Genomic DNA, 20,116 nt, shown 5'->3' on the forward strand with positions numbered 1-20,116 from the left:
AAGAAACTCCTGGCTCCAGACAGGCCCAGCTCTGGCCATCTGGGGAGTAAACCAGCAGATGGAAGATTCTCTCTCTCTCTCTCTCTGCCCTTCAAATAAATAATCTTTAAAAAGAAAGAAACAAACAAAAGGATGCCTCATAATAGGCTTAATGATCACTACAGTGTTTTTCCTTTAAACACATATTTTTTTTTTAATTTGAGAGGAACAGGGAAAACAAGCAAACGACCCCCCGCCCCGCCCCATTTCCTGATTCAATCTTCAAATGCCCACAACGCCAAGTGCTGAATCAGGCTGAAGTCGGGAGCTGGTAATTAATCCAGGTCTCCCACACGTGAGGTAGGAACTCAACTACTTGAGCCAACACCACTGCCTCCCAGCATGTATGTTAACAGGAAACTGGAATTGGGAGCCATAGCTGAGAACTGAACTCAAGCAACAGGATGCGGATGTTTTAACTGATTTGTTTACTGCTAGGAAAAATGCCCACATCCAAACAATGTATTTTTACCACTAACGCCTCACAATGTAACACTTTCAAAAATGAACTCTAAAAAAATGAAGTAATATATCAAAACCACTTTCTCCCAACTTGCATTGTACCAATATGCTCCCTAAACATGTCATCCATGTCATTTATACTTTAACCAAAATGATCAAGTCAAGAATTTCCCACAGTTTTTCTTACTGTTAAAGCTCTCACAGCCGGCGCCGCGGCTCAATAGGCTAATCCTCCACCTTGCGGTGCTGGCATACTGGGTTCTAGTCCCAGTCGGGGCACCGGATTCTGTCCCGGTTGCCCCTCTTCCAGGCCAGCTCTCTGCTGTGGCCCGGGAGTGAAGTGGAGGATGGCCCAAGTGCTTGGGCCCTGCACCCCATGGGAGACCAGGAGGAAGCACCTGGCTCCTGGTTTTGGATCAGCGCGGTGCGCCGGCCGCAGCGGCCATTGGAGGGTGAACCAACGGCAAAGGAAGACCTTTCTCTCTCTGTCTCTCTCTCTCACTGTCCACTCTGCCTGTCCAAAAAAAAAAAAAAAAAAAAAAAAAAAAAAAAAAAAAAAGCTCTCACAATAACAAACATTGCCTCCACTCATACACAAGAGGATGCTGTAATCCAAGAGAGTTTCATACCATCACAACTAAGAAGAACGCTTGCAGGAAGGTCCCTTTCAATTTCCTTTCACAGGGGTGTTTTCATCTCCCCAGCAGCAGGTTCTCCAGTTCTTCCAAGTTCATTTCCTGGCTCTCTTGCTCCAGTGATCCAGAAACCACACGCTGGGGTTAAATGACAGCTGCCAACACGAAATGCCAGGGCTCTACCATCTGCTTCCCCACCTCTGCAGTGGAGTTGCTAAGGATCAGAAACAGCCCCCCTCATTCACAAACACACACGTATTATTTCAACATATTCAATGCGTGAGTTCTATGTGCCAGGCACACTAGCAGCACACTTGTACCTGTTCACATTTTTAGCAAGAGGTCACTATATGCAAAGCTATGTAGGTGTTGGGTGAAATAAAGTCTGCCTTAGAAAACGAAATAGAAAATTTGAACCTGTTTACAAAAGGCGTATTTTCTAGCAGAGAACTTCTATGGTTACAATCCAAATTGTGTATGTTTGTACATGTCCATGTTAGTGTAAAAGTGATCACCAAGGTATTCGAAATAATATCTGGAATGCTCAGAATCGAACTCAGAAAATCTACGTTTCTATGAATTTTCATTCTGTGGACAGAAATAAACTTTCAACACTGCTGTTAACACATTGGGTTATTCATGTTTCACTGTAAACAGAGATTAGAATAACTGGTGCTTTCAGTATATTCTCTTTACAATTTGTATTTCTAAAAGCAAATGCACTGGAGACTGTCCTTCCACATCCATTTATTAATGCCTTTGAAGTGATTACATGTACCAAAATCCTTAGTTTTATTTTGGGGAGAATTCAATAGATACAAAAAAAAAGAAGGCTTCTCTACTTATTTAAGAGCCATTTTATTCTGAACTATTTATCCAGTATAATAATAAACCACTAGTTAATAACTGCTACCATCAGTAAATAACCCTGCTCTGCGTGAGCATTTGTATTTTTAATTGGTCCAGTTCTCCAGAACAAAATCCAGCCTGCAATTCAGGAGTGGAGAACCATTTTTCTGCCAAGGGCCATGTGGATATTTATAACATCATTCACAGGCCATACATAATTATCAACTTAAAAATTAGCCTGTTATAGACTTACTGAATTTTGAGTCGCATCTGCAGTTGCCTTGGCAGGGCCAGACCAAATGATGTTGCAGGCCGTATACAGCCCATGGGCTGCACGTCCCCCACCCTGCTCTAAGTGAATGCACATGACAATCACATGAAAATCAGAGAAACCTATGAAATAATCCTAGTGCAATATCTAAATGAAAGCAATATGCAACCATCAAACCCAGCAGAGAAGTAGGTACTGTTATAAGCACTTTTTAAAAATCACACAGACCACTCTACTTGGGCAAAATAAAAGATTCAGAAACATTCATCCTTTCTAAGCAGAAGCAATTACTACCATGTTGAGGCAGGAGGGGAGCTCAGGAAGTGGTATTTTGCTATTACACGTGCTAAGCTGTGAGAGTGCCCTATTTCCAACATCATTTTAGGAAACAAAAATACCAGACTTAGTTTTCCATATTCAGTTTCTGCTATTACAAATACTAATTATGCCTTTAAAACATATTCCCAATTTACGACAGGCATTTACATAACAGTGAGAGTAGAGTTCAGAAAGATTCCCCTAACTCAATTGCTACACTATATTATACTTACTGCCTCTTTAATTTCACAGGAGAAAACATGTATCTGAAATTCTTCTGCACCATGGGAGCTCTCTGTAAATGCAAAGCAGTCACTCTCTGCTGTCCCATCATGTCCACGTGCACAGAACAACACTTTATAGATCGGAAAAGACGCTATCTCAACATTGCTGGACTGGTCTATGATTCTGCAGAACAGTGATGAGAATGAGAAAAAATGTCAAGGCATAAAGACACACAGTTTCACTATGCCAAATACACACATAATGTAGCAGATAGACACAACTATCTAGAAACTGCAAAAGTAAACTAGTACTAACACAAGAAATTATCTTCATATTCCTGCAAATCTTACACAAATACACACATAAATCTTCATCCTTTTTTGACAATTTCTTCATTCTTGCATTCTCTCTTTTTTTTTTTTTTTTTTTTAAGATTTATTTCTTTCAAAGAGTTACATCAGAGAGGGAGAAAGAGAGAAAAGTCTTTCATTTGCTGGTTCACTCCCCAAGTGGCTGCAATAGCCAGGACTGAGCCAAGCCCAAGTCAGGAGCAAAGAGTTTTATCTGGGTCTCATGTGGATGGCAGGAGCCCAAGCACTTGAGCCATTTTCTGTTGCTTTTCTCAGGCCATTAGCAGGGAGCTGGATCAGAAATAGAGTAGCCAGGACACAAATCGGTACCCATATGGAATTTCAGCATCACAGTTGGTGGCTTTACCCCCTAAGCCACAACACCAGCCCCCATTTCCTTATTTTCTATGATCTAATTGACACACTCCAAAGCCAAGTATACAGGGACTGGTAAAACTTGTATCTCTCATCCCTCAAGTCTAGTCTTGGTCTATTGTGGCACAAGAAAAGTAGGTACAGAACAGCACAAACCATTCCTGGAGAGTCCATTTCTATTTAAAATAGCACCTGTAATCCTAGGTAGGCCCCACGTCTTTGTTCAACTAAGACCCCTTTTAATCATCCAAAAAGTCGGATGATTCTAACAATGGACTCAAAATCAGAATATGAGGTCAGAAAGGGGTTTGTATGAATTAGAAGCAATAATTTCTGTGAATTTCCCATAACAAACCACATGTCCTGGCCCGACCTAAACATCTGAGAACCCCTCAAGAATTCAAAGTAAAAAACAGAGGAGTAGAGGTTGGTAAGGGGCAACCAACAGGAATAGAGAGGAAAGTCAAAACATGAAATTCTGATCAAGATGGGTTTGGCAAAACAAGTAACAAAAAGATTTATTTTTAGGAGATAACATAAACAATATATTTATAAAACCCTTTTCTAAAAATTCAAAGTATTTTTTACCAAAACCTTGTAAATTTACAGTGCTATTATTTTGGTACTTAGGATGTAGCTGAAGTTTTCCCACATTCTATTACTGAGAGAATGCAGCAAATTGGAATGTGAAAAAAAAAATTTAAACCTGGTGGGCATTGTAGCACAATGGGTTAAGCTGCTGCCTGGGACACCCGCATCCCCATATTGGAGCATCAGGTCCTAGCTACACTGCACTTCTGGTTAGCCTCCTGCTAACATATCTGGGAGGTTAGAGGATGATAGTCCAAGTACTTGGGCCTCTGCCCCGATCTGGGGAGATCCCAGTGGAGCTCCTGGCACCTGGCTTCAGGTTGGCCTAACCCTGGCTGCTGCAGGCATTCAGGAAATAAGTCAGTGGATGGAAGATATTTCTCTTTCATGTCTGTCTCTCTGTCATTCTGCTTTTCAGATAAAAAAAGAAATGTTGGGGGAGGTTGAGAGATTAAACCAACATTTAGACAATTCCAAGTTCAGGACTAATTCAACATATCCTGAAGCTGGTCTACTAATCTGTTTATTTTCAAAAATCTTGCAATGGACCAGATACTCCTGTAGGCACTGAAGCTAGAGGAGAGAAAAGTACGAAGAACCAGCTCTTACGGAGCTTATTGTCTAGTGAGGAAGACAGACCATGCATAAATAATATAAACATAAATATAATATTAAGTCCAAGGAAAATTCTATTAAGAAAAATATGGGGCTGGTGCTGAGTAGCAGGTTAAACTGCTGCCTTCTGTGCCAGAATCTTATATGGGTGCCAGTTCAAGTCTGGGCTGCTCCACTTTCAATCCAGCTCCCTGCGATGCACCTGGGAAGCAGCGGAAGGTGGTCCAAGTGCTTGGGCCCCTGCACCCCACGTGGGAGGTCTGAAAGAAGCTCTGGGCTCAGCTCCAGCTGCTGTGGCCATTTAGGGAGTGAACCAATGGATGGAAGACCTCTCCCTCTCTGCCTCTGCCACTTCCTTTCTGTAACTCCATCTTTCAAATAAATAAATCTTTAAAAGAAAGAGAGGGAGGGAGGGGGGAGAGGAAGGTAGGAAGGAAGGAAGGAAAAGGAAAAGGAAAAGGAAAAAAGGAAAGAAAATGTTGTAGAGGGAAACAGAGATATGATGATGTGATCATGGAAGGCTTCTTCAACAAAATGTGTCTTAAAGTTAAATTAGAAAAGAAACAACTATTGAAAGACCAAGTAGAGTATTTAGGTAGAATAAAGAAAATATGCAAAGGCCCTGAGCCAAGATCATGACTGATAAGTCTGAGAAAGAACAAGGAGGCTAGGATGATGCGATGCTGTAAGAGAGGGAGAGTGAGGCTGCTGGCACTACAAATGCAGGAAAACAAATTATCTTCCTATTCCTGCAAATCTCACACACACACACACACACACACACACCATGTTCATTCTTTATCTTCTTTTGACGATGGAAAGGGAGAAGAGTGGAGTGAGATTAGAGTCCTCATGAATGGATTAGTCCCTCATAAAAGGAGCCCAGAGAACTCTCTCATCCCCTTCTACTAACTAGGATACCTTCCATCATGTAAGGACATAGGAGCCAGGAAGCAGGCCCTCACTGGAAACCTGAAGTTAGGCTAAAGCTTGGATCTAGAAATTTCCCTCTTCTAGAACTGTGCAAAATTAATTTCTGTTGTTTCTTTTTTTCAACAGGCAGAGTGGACAGTGAGAGAGACAGAGAGAAAGGTCTTCCTTTGCCGTTGGTTCACCCTCCAATGGCCACCGTGGCCAGCACGCTGTGGCTGGCATACCACACTGATCCGAAGGCAGGAGCCAGGTGCTTCCTCCTGGTCTCCCATGCGGGTGCAGGGCTCAAGCACTTGGGCCATCCTCCACTGCACTCCCTGGCCACAGCAGAGAGCTGACCTGGAAAAGGGGCAACTGGGACAGAATCCAGCACCCCAACCGGGATAGAACCCGGTGTGCTGGCACCGCATGGAGGAGGATTAGCCTATTGAGCCACGGCGCCGGCCCATTTCTGTTGTTTCTAAGCCACCTGGTCTAGGGCAGTTTATAACAGCAGCCCAGAGGAACTACGACAGGGGAAGGTGGGAGGAAGAAGGACAGAAGATCAACTCAGAGCAGTAAGTCATCAGAGGCCAGGCAGATTGAGGAGATCAAATGCAAGGAAAGTGTGATCGGAAGCCACCAGAGGACTGAGTGCAGGAAAAGTTACCTCATTTACATCTGAGGAAATTCATGGTTCAGATGACACTACATGTTAACCTAATTAGGCATAACTGCTTGCTTCTTCCTCATCTAATATACATAAATAGCTTAAAGGCTAAGGCTCACTCTAGTTTTCTGAGCCACTGTTACATCATATGATGAGAGGTTTTTAATACTACTTCAGAATGGAGAAATACAAATTATCATTATTCTTAGTTTTACTTCTAAGTCTGTAAGTGCTCCTTGCAAATAAACACCACACAGTCTAAGCCTAAACATAACATTTACTTTAAATGTCTAAGTGAATTCACTGTGCGGCCTTCACCTGACTTCTGAAAGGGAATCCTCACCATCATTCTAAAGACTCAGCACATGTCTACAGAAAAAGGAAATCGGAACTTACCTCACAGAACCTTCGGGAACATTTGGCACATACAGAGTAACAGGAAAAGGGTACTGGCTAGAAGACTTCATGGTGGCCATTGCCCGCAAAGCCTCCACTTCATTTCGTGGGGAAGAAACTTTCATACATCCTAAGTAGGTCAGTTTGTTAAATAAAACACTATCTTCTTCAGGTAGTCTACTTGGAGAAGATGGTCTGGGTGTAGAAATTTCTGCAGAACAACAACAACATCAATAAACACTAAAAAGTCAAAGCAAAATTCTACAAATGCCCAAAAAGAAGCAAAGCATTACAAAAAAAAATTTAAGTCTCTGCTATCATGTCTTTTATTGTTAATCCTAAATGCTAACTCAGAGTTCTAGAATTAGCCATTTTGTACCTACAAATCTCGAAAAATAATTTTCTTGGCTATAACTTCTTCAGAGGAAACAAACTAAGCTCTACTTTTAAAAAAGTGAAGTTTTTAATTTTTTAATTATTTATTTAAATGGCAGAATGTCAGTGAGACAGAGAGATAGAGAGATCTCCTATCGGTTGGTTCACTCCCAAACATAGCGAGAGCTGGGCTAGGCCAAAGCCAGAGGCCCAGAACTCAAGTGTGTTGCCCACTTGTGTGGCAGAGACCCAAATATCTGAGACATCATTTGCTGCCTCCCAGGGTGTACCTTAGCAGTAAGTTAGAATCAGGACTACAACAGCGACTCCAACCAGGCAGTCTGAAAATGAGATGTGGGTATTACAAGCCACAGCTTCAACACCTGCCTCAAAAATGTTCAGTTTAAATGATACAGAACAATAACAAGAAACCTATATTAAAAGTAGTATGAATTGGTACATGCCACCTTGATGGGATTGTATTGGAATCCCCTGGCACATTTCTAACTCCATCATTTGGGGCAAGTCTGATTGAGCATGTCCCAAATTGTACATCTCCTCCCTCTCTTTTTCCACTCTTAAATTTAACAGGGATCACTTTTCAGTTAAAATTTAAACACCCAAGAATAATGGTATGCCAATTACAGAGTTCAACCACTAGTACTAGAACAACAACAACAACAAATACTAAAAAGGAATTAGCCTATAAACAATGGATTCTTTAACTCTCAAATAAATATTTTAAAAAGAATATTAAGGCCGGCGCCATGGCTTAGCAGGCTAATCCTCCACCTTGCGGCGCCGGCACACCGGGAACTAGTCCTATCCACTCTGCCTGTCCAAAAAAAAAAGAATATTAAACATAAAATGTGTTAAAGATTCTTCATGTAAGAACACCTGAAGAACTTAGTGAAAATTTGTATTGCAAATAAGTTAACTAGGCAGGCACTTGGTGCAGTGGTTAAGACACACTTGCCAGGCCGGCTCTGTGGCATAGTATGTCACGCCTCTGCCTGCAGCGCCGCCATATCATATTCAGATTCATGTACAGATTCATGTACCACCTGCTCCACTTCCAATCCAGCTCACTGCTAACGGCCTGGGAAAGCTGTGGAAGATGGCCCAAGTTCTTGGGCCCCTACACCCCTGTGGGAGACCAGGAAGAAGCTCCTGGCTTCAGATCAGCCCAGCTCTGGCCATTGCAGCCATTTGAGAAGTAAACCAGCAGATGGAAGAACTCTCCCTGTCTCTCCCTCTTGGTCTGTAATTTTGCCTCTCAAATACGTAAATAAAGACACACTTGCAATGCCCACACCCCGTATCAGAGTGCCTGTGTTTCAGTGCTGGCTTTGCTTCCAATTCCAGTCTCCTGCTAACGTACAACTAGAGATGTCTCAAGTAGTTGGGCTCCTGCCACCCACGTGGGTGACTGGATGGAGTTCAGGCTCCAGGATTTGACCTGGTCCAATCACAAATGTTGCAGGTAGTTGGAGTGTGAAACAAAGGATGAACTATCTTTTTCTATGTCTGCCAAATAAAATGAAAATAAATTTTTCAAATTTCATAAAGGTAAGTTTATTTTGGTGAAAAAAAATCTGAAATCCATGCAAACAAGGGGTCTTCAAAAATTCATGAAAAATGTGTATCATGAGAAAACTGCATGAATTTCAATTTTTTTTCATAAAATGAACTTATCTTTTAATTCCTTTTCCCCCAGGAACTTCTGTAAAGCCACATTTATTAAATAGCCTAATTGTCCAAGGAAAAGTAAACATGTTAAAAATGTCACACCACGTAACAATAACAACGTAAGTTCCTTTATTTTGCCCTTCCTGGCTTCTATGAACTATGTAAGTTTTCTAATGGAATTTTTTTTCCTCAAAACAGTTATTTGTGATACATTAGTCTATGATTGCTCCAATCAATTCCACTCCAACCTTGATGAATCTCTTAATAAAATGTCCACTTTAATTCTAACCACATCACAGAGCAGTTAGGAAGCATCTACTTGCAAGTGTCAGGTAGCACAGTATTCTCCTTTCTGTCTCTACTAAAGCACACACTCAGCTCGTCTCCAACTCTTTCCCTCTTCTCTTTACCCATACCCATGCTGCCCAAAATTAAGCAAACCCATCTCACTTGAACTAGGTCCTTGCATCATGTTCAAATTCTCAATATCAGATTCCTCTTAAAGGATTTTAATAAATAATTCGGGGCCAGCACTGTGGCTCACTTGATTAATCCTCCGCCTGCGGCACTGGCATCCCATATGGGGGCCAGGTTCTAGTCCCGGCTGCCCCTCTTCCAGGCCAGCTCTCTGCTGTGGCCCGGGAGGGTGGTGGAGGATGGCCCAAGTGCTTGGGCACCTGCACCCGCATGGGAGACCAGAAAGAAGCACCTGGCTCCTGGCTTCGGATTGGCACAGTGCCAGCTGTAGCGGCCATTTGGGGAGTGAACCAATGGAAGGAATACCTTTCTCTCTGTCTCTCTCTCACTGTCTATAACTCTACCTGTCAAATAAAAAAAAAAAAAAAGAAGAAAGAAAAAGAAAAGGATTTTAATAAATAATTCACCAAAGTCATTAAAAACCTCCCTACTCTAGTTCATAAATACTAGTCTAAAATATGCATCCTCACTATGAACTTTTTTCCATTGATACTAAAGCCATTCAAAATTAACTATTTCTCCACCATGTTCTTCAGTCACTGAAACACAGCTTCCTTCCTTTTGTATTTGCTCAATATACTATATTTCAAAGGTGATAAATTTTAAATGACAAATACATTTTAAGGCTGAATATTAACAGGTTTTTACTGCTTGTTGTATATTGTTATTTGCATGTATCATTTACATATGCAACAAGCACTGTAATGCAGTAACAATTAATTGCAAGTCCAGTGGTAAAGCCATGCTTCAGTGATTGATAAGCATGGTAGATGAAGTAGTTCAAATGGTCTGACATATGTAACTGAAGTCCTAAAAAAGAAAGGGGGGAGGGGGGCTGAAGACTTAAATATTTTACCAATTTGTATAACCCAAGATTAGTAACTCTATGGACCCAATAAACAAAATAGTACAGAAATGGATCCCAAAATGACAGATGATAAAGTTGGCAGTCCAGCTTTTTAAAAAGTTATTACAAGGCCGGCGCCATGGCTTAACAGGCTAGTCCTCCGCCTTGCGGCACCGGCACACCGGGTTCTAGTCCCGGTTGGGGCGCCGGATTCTATCCCGGTTGCCCCTCTTCCAGGCCAGCTCTCTGCTATGGCCCGGGGAAGGCAGTGGAGGATGGCCCAAGTGCTTGGGCCCTGCACCCGCATGGGAGACCAGCAGAAGCACCTGGCTCCTGCCATCGGATCAGCGCGGTACACCGGCTGCGGCGGCCATTGGAGGGTGAACCAACGGCAAAAAGGAAGACCTTTCTGTCTCTCTCTCTCTCTCACTGTCCACTCTGCCTGTCAAAAAAAAAAAAGTTATTACACATGAACAAGCCTGCAGGTGCCCAGCCTAATTGTTAAGACATCACTTGCAACTCCTGCATCCCACATCAGAGTGCGTGGGTTCAAGCACAGCTCCGGAAGTCAACATTCCTGCTCATGTACATTCTGGGATCAGAGGTCATGGCTCGAGTAATTGGGTCCCTGTCATTCACACTGGAGACCTGGGTCGAGTTTTCAGCACCTGGTACCAGCCTGGCCCAGCCTGGGATGATACCAACATTTGAGGAGTGAACGAACAGATAGGGACACATTCTCTCACACTCACCTGCCCTCTCCTCCTTTCAAAGAAGTAAAGTAAATAAAATTATTTAAATGTGATCAGAATTTGAAGAAAAACAAAGAACCAAAAAACAGGCTAGAAATGTAGTCAAATATTCCCTCAATTGATGTAATAGTAGATTCTAAATTGCAGGAGAATGTTAAAAGTTTCTTAGGCTAAAGGAAAATAACACTAGAGGGAACTAAAGAGCATCCAGTTATAAATATGAGGAAAAAGACTTTTTTCCATGCTCTGTAAATTTTTTCCAAATACAATAGGAGGAGGCATTTAGCCTATTAAGATGCCCCTGTCCCACACTGGAGTGCCTAGATTCAATGCAGACCCTGGGAGGCTGTGGCAATGGCTCAAGAGACCAGTTTCCTGCCACCTCCATAGAAGACATGGATTGCTATGCCAGTTCCTGACTCCAACCCTACTAGGGGTATCTAGGGAGTGAATCAGTGAATGAAATGCACAACGCGCTCGCTCGCTCTCTCTCTCTCAGTTCCCCTCATCTGTCTCTGAATAAAATAATTTTAAATTATAAAAATATATATAATGGAGTAGGTTAAGCCCTAAAATAACTCTACTTTGCAGAGTCTGTAACACATGTATATAAGCAAAATGAATGGTAATAAAAGCACAAAGTCTGCAAGGGAAGAGATGAAAGAATTTACAGTGTACATGAAATGCTTTATTATTAAAATCAATATATATATGTATATATATATATATATATATTAAAACCTCAAGCTATAAACCTCAGAGTAATCACTAAAATCATAACACAAAATTTCATAGCTGTGCCAGGAGTTTGGCAGAGCAGTTAAGACACAGCTTGGGACACACGTATCCCATACTGGAGTGCCTGGGTTCAATTTTCAGCTCTGCTCTGATTCCAGCTTCCTGGTAACGCTCACCATGGATGGCATCTCAAGTACTCGGATCCTTGCACCCTATGTGGGAGATCCAGATTGAGTTCTCAGAACCCTATATATGAGCCCAGGCCATCCCAGTTGTTGCATACATTTGGGGAATGAAGCATTGGCTAGGAATCAATCAATCTCTACCCCTAAACCTCAATTCTCTCTGCTTTCCAAATAAATAATACATATTTTTTGATTATATAGCTAAGATGCCACCTGCAAAGTTAAAATGGAACATTAAAAAATACTCAATAAAGAGGCCAGCGCCGTGGTATAGATTAAGCACCTGCCTGCAGTGCCAGCATCCCATAGGGCAAGCTGAGTCCCAGCTGGTCCGCTTCCAATCTAGCTCCCTGTTGATGGCCTGGGAAAGCAACGGAAGATGGCCCAAGTGCTTGGGCCCCTGCACCAGCGTAGGAGACCCGGAAGAAGCTGCTGACTCCTGGTTTCAGATCAGCTAAGTTCCAGCAGCTGTGGCCATTTGCAGAGTGAAGCAGCAGATGGAAGACCACTCTGTCTCTCTGTCTCTCTGTACATCTGCCTCTCAAGTTACTAAATATATCTTTAAAAAAAAATGCTCAAAAATTAAGAAAAAAAAATACTCAATGCAAAAGAAGGCAGGGGGCCAGCGCTGTGGCTTAGCTGGTAAAGCCGCCACTTGCAGTGCCAACATTCCATATGGGCGCCAGTTCGAGTCCCGGCTGCTCCACTTCCGATCCGTCTCTCTGTTATGGCCTGGGAAAGCAGAAGACGGCCCAAGTCCTTGGGCCCCTGCACCCACGTGGGAGACCCGGAAGAATCTCCTGGCTTCAGATTGGCACAGTTCCAGCCACTGTGGTCAACTGGGAAGTGTACCAGTGGATGGAAGACCTCTCTCTCTCTCTCTCGCTCTGCCTCTCCTTCTAACTCAGACTTCAAATAAATAAATAAATCTTTAAAAAAAAAAAAAAAAAAAGGCAGGAAAAGAGGGGGGAAATGAAACAGAGAAAACGGGGGGGGGGGAGGTACATTTATATGCAAATATATATGTATTTTTAAAAGATTTATTTACTTGAAAGGAAGAGTTACAGAGAGGGAGAGGCAGAGGAATAGAGAAATATTCTGTCCTCTGGCTCATTCCCCAAATGGCCTCAATGGCCAGGCAGAAGCCAGGAGCTTCATCAGGGTCTCCCACATGGGTAACAGAGGTCCAAGTTCTTGGGCCATCTTCCAGTGCTTTTCCAAAACACATTAGTAGAGAGCCGGATCAGAAGTGGAGTAGGCAGGTGCTGGTACTGCAGACAGCAGCTTAACCTGCTGTGCTATAGCATGGGCCCAAATATATATATATTATATATATTATATAACTAATATATATTATATATATATAAATGATGGGATTTGATTTTTTTGTTTGTTTTGTTTTGTTTTAAAGACTTATGTATAGAGGCCAGCACAGCAGGTTAACAACCTGGCCTGAAGCGCCGACAACCCACATGGGCACTGGTTCGAGACCCGGCTGCTCCACTTCTGATTCAGCTCTCTGTTATGGCCTGGGATAGCAGAAGAGAATGGCCCAAGTGCTTGGGCCCATGCACCCATGAGGGAGACCTGGAAGAAGCTCCTGGCTCCCGGCTTTGGATCGGCGCTGCTCCGGCGGTTGCAGCCAACTGGGGAATAAACCATTGAACGAAAGACTTCACTCTCTCTCTCTGCCTCTCCTCTCTGTTTAGCTCTGACTTTCAAATAAATATATATATAAATCTCTTTTTTAAAGATTTGTTTATTTGAAAGGCAGAGTTACAGAGAGAGAGGAAGAGAAACAGAGAAGTCTTCCATCTACTGGTTAACTCCTGAAATGGCTGTGAAAGCCAGGGCTGAGCTAGACTGAAGCCAAGAGCTTCCTCCAGGTCTCCCACGTGGGTGCAGGAGCCCAAAGACTTGGGCCACCTTCTGCTGCTTTCACAGATGCATTAGCAGGCAGCTGGATCAGAAGTGGAGCAGCAGGGTGCTGGCATTGCAGGTGGAGTCTCAGCCTGCTATACCACAATGCTGGTACCCTCCAAACCATATTTTTTTAAAACTTTAAATTAAATAGTCAAAAGATGAATCCTCAGGGTTTTCTCTTTTTTCCAAGATTTACTTATCCACTTGAAAGGCAGAGGTGCAAAGAGACAGAGACAGAAATTGTCCCTCTGCCAGTTCATTCCCCAAATGGCCACAACGATCAGGGATGGGGCATGCCAAAGCCAGGAGCCTGGAACTCTACCTGGCTCTTCCATGTAGATGCAGAGACCAAAGTACCTGGGCCACAGTCCACTGCCCTCATAGGCTCATCAGCAAGGAGCTGGATCGGAAGTGGAGCAGCGTCTACACGGGATGCTGGCACTGCAGAGGCAGTTCAATCTCAGCACCACAACGCAGGCCCCCTAAGCTGCTTCTGTAAAAGGCCATATATACATAATAAGTATTTGAGGTTTTTTGGGCCAAGAAACAAGACCTAGAATATTATGCAGGTGTTTATATAACAAGAATAAAAACAATCTTCCAGAAATCTCTCTTTGACAAAATTTAACTTAATTCCTGCAGCACCAAAGCACAAGTTTGTGCATAACTGAAGCCACCTGCCGTTCATGAGCAGCCCGTTAAACCTCCAGCAACACAACGACCTGGGCTGCAATAGGAGGATGTCCTTACCCAAAGGGGTCACGGGGTGGGGGGTGGGGCACAACTGTAGGCTCTGCCCTTAGGGAGGGCATCACATGTCACGTGCACCCCAGTGCGTTCCTCCATGCGCTTGTCTGGGAACACTAACCTAACACTAAGTCCAGAGCTGAGCCTTTGAGAGCAGAGACATGCAGACTCCATTTAATGCCATGCAATGGCGGCTACAGGGAGGGAATGAAAACTTGCTTTGCCTTGAGCAATGCTAAAGGCCTCGGTGTCCTTGAACTGGCTTCGGCCAGATCGTGAGAAGTTTTAGCTCCCGACGAAAGTGTAGTCATGACCTACTTATAAGTAATATCACCCAGGGAAACTGCTTATTTGAAGGCTGACAATCATGAGAGGCAAGCTTTGGTAAACTAATAAGTCCCAGTTATGTAAACAGCTCACAACTACAGGCTGTGTAGGTGGAACAACCTAAGTAGAAGCGGTGGGTTGGGAGTTCTCCCACCTGAGTTCATGTGACTGTACAAGGTAGCAGTGTGGAAGGGCAAGGGTATACAAGTAAGGGGGTCTTAACTGAGTGGGGGGTCAAAACTAAAGGAACCCCACGTTAATGCCATCATAAGGCAGCTGAGCTCCTGCACTAGGCCCCCAACACACCAGACAGAACCGAGAGTTATTTGCACTAAATATTTGCACATAAACTACAGCTTTAGGGAAGCTGATTCTGAAACACCAGTTTTTCCTGAAAAACAGATTTGCAATCTAATAATGTTTGTTTTTATTCTGTCCTCATTTCCCCTTTAAAACGCTGTTCTGCTTATTAGCCCCTGGAAGCTCTCATTCTGTTTAGTAAATGGTCACTCTTGCGATTCCTAAATCTTAAATAAAAGCTAATCAGAAAAAGGCAGAGTTACAGAGAGGCAGAGGCAGAGGCAGACAGAGAGGTCTTCCATCTGTTGGTTCACTCCTCAAATGGCCACTACACTGGAGCGGGGACGATCCGAAGCCAGGAGCCAAGAGCTTCTTCCAGGTCTCCCACGCGGGTGCAGGGGCCCAAGGACTTGGGTCCTCTTCCACTGCTTTCCCAGGCCACAGCAGAGAGCTGGATAGGAAGTGCTGCCGCCAGGACTTGAAGTGGCACCCACATGGAATGCCAGCACTGCAGGTGGAGGCTTTATCTGCTATGCCACATCATCATCCTCCTAACCCCCCCCCACAAAAAAAAACTTAATTCACAGATGCTCAAACTTGTGTTTCATATGTCCAAGTTGGTGTTGTGGCATAGTAGGTGAAGACACAAGATGCAATGGCGGCATGCCATGTGGGCACCAGATCATGTGCTGGCTGCTCACTTTCAATCCACTCCCTGATGATGGCCTGGGAAAGCAGCAGAACATGGCCAAAGTCCTGGGGCTCCTGCCACCCATGTGAGAGAGTCAGATGAAGCTCTTGTCTCCTGGCTTTCGCCTGGGCCAGCCCTGGCCATTGCAGCCATTCATGGAGTGAACCAGCCACTGGAAGAACTCTGACTCACTCTCTTACTCTCTCACTCTCTCACTCTCTCTCTCTCTCTCTCTCTCCACTTTCTCTCTATAACTCTGCCTTACAAATAAACAAACCTTGTGTGTGTGTGTGTGTGTGTGCGCGCGCACGCAAACAATAGCAATTTACATTGGTTCTTTTTAAGTTTTCCGTTTTTTGCATTAAGAACTTTGATATTTTCATTCATTTCAAATGTACTGACTTTCATATGTTGTGTGAGTCCCTCTCCCTCTGTTGCTGTACATTTCAAATAAATACATCTTTTAAAAATAAGTAAAAGAAATGCTACATGAAGTTCTTCAGACCAAAGAAAAAGTAAGACGATAGGGCAATCTGGAACTTCAAGAGCAAAAGAAGTAACAAATACAACCCATTCATTTTTCTCCTCACAAATTCTTTAAAACATGTAGACCACTGAAAGTATCACACTGTCTCATGTGTTTTTCAATGCACATAACTGTATTACATGTCAATAGAATAAAAAGGGCAGAATAAAACGCCATATATGGTTATAATGGCTGCCCACTGTATTGGAAGTGACTATTTTTAAAGTAAACCTGTATCTAAGTAGACTGTGAACATTGGGGTGTATATACTATAACTCAAAGCAAACACTAAAAACAATGCCACTAAATAAATTAAAACACTTAGAAATGTTCAATAATTCAACAGGAGGAAGAACAGAGAAACCAAAAGCAGAGGAGGAAATGCAAAAACAGCAGCTACAAAGCCAGCTGTGTCAAGTGTCACACAGAAAGAGCAGACAGTAGCTGAGTGAGATGTGCCATAATTATCTCCCCACTGAAACTCCAACTGAAGTAGCTATTCCAATACCAAGTCACCTCCACGAGCCAAGAAAGTCAGGTGAGAGAACACAGTGCCTACTTTCAGTATGATAATACAAAAAGACACATTAAAGGAGGCCAGAAAGAAAGAACTGGCCACATAACCCTCCCCCAGTTCCAAGTGGCATACCCTGGGAAGAAACCCAGTATCTTTGACTCAGGAGAGGAAGAGACCATCAAGTGCAGACCTGAGATTTGAAACCCAGTACCAAGTTCCCCAATTTAAAACCCGGTGCCAGACAGGACACAAGGCCCCTTTCCCCCAGGCTACTATCTACAGACAAGCCAAGGGATTGTCCTCACTACTCTTCCTACAACCTCCAGTAGACAGCAGAACAAGACTCTAGCTTGGGAAGCAGGGAAGGAAATTCAGTATGTGAATTTCAGTATGTGCGCCTTGAAGCGCAGGGCTAGGCCTGCTATATTAAGACCCAAAGGTCCCTCTCCCCAGGCTAGTATTTGCAGATAGAGGCTCTAGACTTGTCCCAGCATTGAACAGAACCCTGTTCTGATGTAAGATGGACTCATTTCCAACCTGTATAACCACCAGCATACACAGGCCTGGAGACTGCACAGGGCCCTGTGGCTGCTAGAGTGACCTAGCTTAGTGTCAGTGGGGTGAACAGCCAAAGGACTGCCTTCACCCTCCCTCCCTAAACCTCAGGCATCCCTCCCTAAACAACAAAGAGCAACACTCCAGCAACTACGGAACAGGGCACACAGGACTGTATCTTGAAACATACCGCCGGGCTGATGAAACCTAACACTGGTCAGATCCTATTGGTCCAGGTCCCTAGGCCAGGGCCTGTGGACAAGCCTCTGGACCTACCCTGGTGCCAAGGTACCACCTGGAAACCCATGGCTCCACCCCAGCCAGTAAGACCTGTATCTGACCACAGTAGCCTCAGGCCACGAATTCACCTCAGCAGCAGGCAGTCCTACTTCCATGCTGTACTAAACTTGATGGGCGGTGGGCTGTGGGCTCAGGGTTTGACTTGGTATCGTGCCACTGGTTAAGCATAGGTCTACCCGACCTACTCCTCCCCTAACCCAAGGCAGTACGAGAGAGAGAGAGTAACTGTCCTTCCGAGAGAACAGGTAAGACACTGCATCAGAATCTGGGGCTAGTCCCTCCACAGTGAGGCCCAGGGCTAGGCAGAATCCCATGGTACCTAACTACAAGCCAGTTACTATAAATCATCTCTCTGGGCCTACCCTGGCCTCAAGAAGAGGTTTGTAGAGAGGAGCTACACTTTTTAGACACTTCCAGTTCATTCTGACACAACATACTAACTTCAGTTTTAGGACAGACCTAGGAGAGGAACGCCTTCTAGTGCTACAACAGCAACAATACACCAATAACAGGCTTCCAGCAAACCTCAACTTAGGGTGTCATATAATGTTCAAACAGCAGAAGTGTACACAAGCTCAGAAACAATAAGCAGACTGCTCAGAATCTGGAAGGCAGGCACAAACAGGGTCAGATTACAAAGAATGGGGGAAGTCCTAATCCTTCAGTGCACAAAGGACACGGTATACCAACTAGCATGAAGAGCTTCCAGGAACAACGACCTCAATGAATGAGCAAAATAGGATGTCAGGAACTGGAAACTTATGTACGGAAATTCTCAGATGCAGAATTTAGAATATCTGTTTTAAGGAAACATGAGCTTCAGGAAAACAGAGAAACTTAACAGAGAAATAGACTAACTTTTAAAAATCAAACAGAAACCCTTGAGTGAAAAGCACACTATGCAAATTTTAAAATGTGATAGAAGGCATCAATAGAGGAATTGATCAAACAGAAGAAACAATCAGTGAGACTGAAGACAGGTTATTTAAAAATAGACAAAGGAAGGAAAAGTCAGAAAAGAATGAAGATCAATGAAGGAACTTGCAGAAATTTTGGGACAATATTAAAAGAACAAATACTGAGTTGCTAGGATTCACAAGGGACTTCAGAGAAGTAGAAAGCATATTCAAAAAGATAAAAAACAAACAAACAAAAACCCAGCCTACAGAAAGACAAAACTATCCAGATATAGGAAGGTCAGAGGTCACCAGTTAGATTTAACTCAAGTCTACAACAAGACATATTATAATTAAGTTCTCCAAGATTAAAGATAAAGAGAAGATTCTTAAAGCTGCAAGAGAGGAGAAAAAAAGTTAACACTGAAGCATGTCCTAGTTTCCCAGACTAAAGACTTCTTCACAGAAGCCTAAAAGGCTGAAGACAGTAGAATTAGACACTCAGAGTACTGAAAGAAAAAATTGCCAACCAAGAACACAGCAAACTGTACCCAGAAAGCTATTTTTTAGATAAGAAGAAGAAACAAAGGCATTCTCAAACAAAAGCCAAGAGAGTTTATTACCACCAAACTTGCCCTACAAGATATGCCAAGGGGGTTTTTCAAACCCAAAGATGGATGCTAACAAGTAAAAACAAAATATTGGAAGGTAGAAAACTCACTGGCTACAGAAAGCCTAGAAGTAAACCCATGTATCCACAGCCAAGTGGTTCTTGACAAAGGTGCCAGGAACATATATGTGAGAAAAGAGTTTCTTCAATAATTAAGACTGGGAAAATCAAGTACTCACATAGAGAATGAAACCAAATCACTGTCTTTCACTGTTAGAAGAAAACATAGAAGAAACATTTTAGAATGGATAAGGATTTTATGGATAAGACTCCAAATACACAAGAAACAAAAGCAAAAGTAGACATGTGGGATTTCATTACACTAAAAAGCTTATAGCACATCAAAGGAAATAATCAACAAAGTGAAGAGACAACCTTCCGAATGAGAGAAAACATTAGCAAACTAGGTATCTGACAGGGAGGTTAATAACTAGAATATCCTATACATAAGGCATCAATAGCACCAAAACAAATAATCCAATTTAAAAATGGGCAGGAGAGAGTCATTTGGTGTAGCAGTGAAGACACTGCTTGGGATGCCCCCATACCACGCTGGAGCGCCTGGCTAGCATCCTGGCTACTCCACTTCCAATCCAGCTACCTGGTAAGGCACACCCTGGGAGGCAGAGTTTAGTGGTTCTAGTACTAGGGTCCCTGCCCACCCACAACGGAGACCTAGATTGAATTCTGGGCTCCTGACTGTAGCCTGGCCCAGCTCTGGCTGTTAGAGGCAGTGAATAGAAGAGCTCTCTCCTTATTTCTCTTTCAAATAAAATTAAATAAACATTTTAAAAATACATAAAAATGGGCAACAGATCTGAACATTTTTTCAAAGGAGGACATACAAATGGCCAACAGGCACATAAACAAATGTCCAACATCATTAATCATCA

General features: G+C 43.1%; 1 protein-coding gene across 5 annotated transcripts in view; it reads right to left on the minus strand.

Moving 5' to 3' along the window:
- The window catches only part of RABGAP1L (RAB GTPase activating protein 1 like), an 803,019-nt gene that overhangs the window by 701,089 nt on the left and 81,814 nt on the right, over positions 1-20,116 (minus strand). For all 5 annotated transcript variants that reach the window (XM_062192989.1, XM_062192987.1, XM_062192988.1 and 2 more), the window contains exons 4-5: positions 6,709-6,919; positions 2,808-2,982 (exon numbers count right to left, since the gene is read on the minus strand). In XM_062192989.1, the coding sequence (XP_062048973.1) occupies positions 2,808-2,982; positions 6,709-6,919 (386 nt within the window). The remainder of the gene's footprint in view (positions 1-2,807; positions 2,983-6,708; positions 6,920-20,116) is intronic.

The sequence above is a fragment of the Lepus europaeus genome, chromosome 5 (assembly GCF_033115175.1).
Source record: "Lepus europaeus isolate LE1 chromosome 5, mLepTim1.pri, whole genome shotgun sequence".
NCBI lineage: Eukaryota > Metazoa > Chordata > Mammalia > Lagomorpha > Leporidae > Lepus > Lepus europaeus.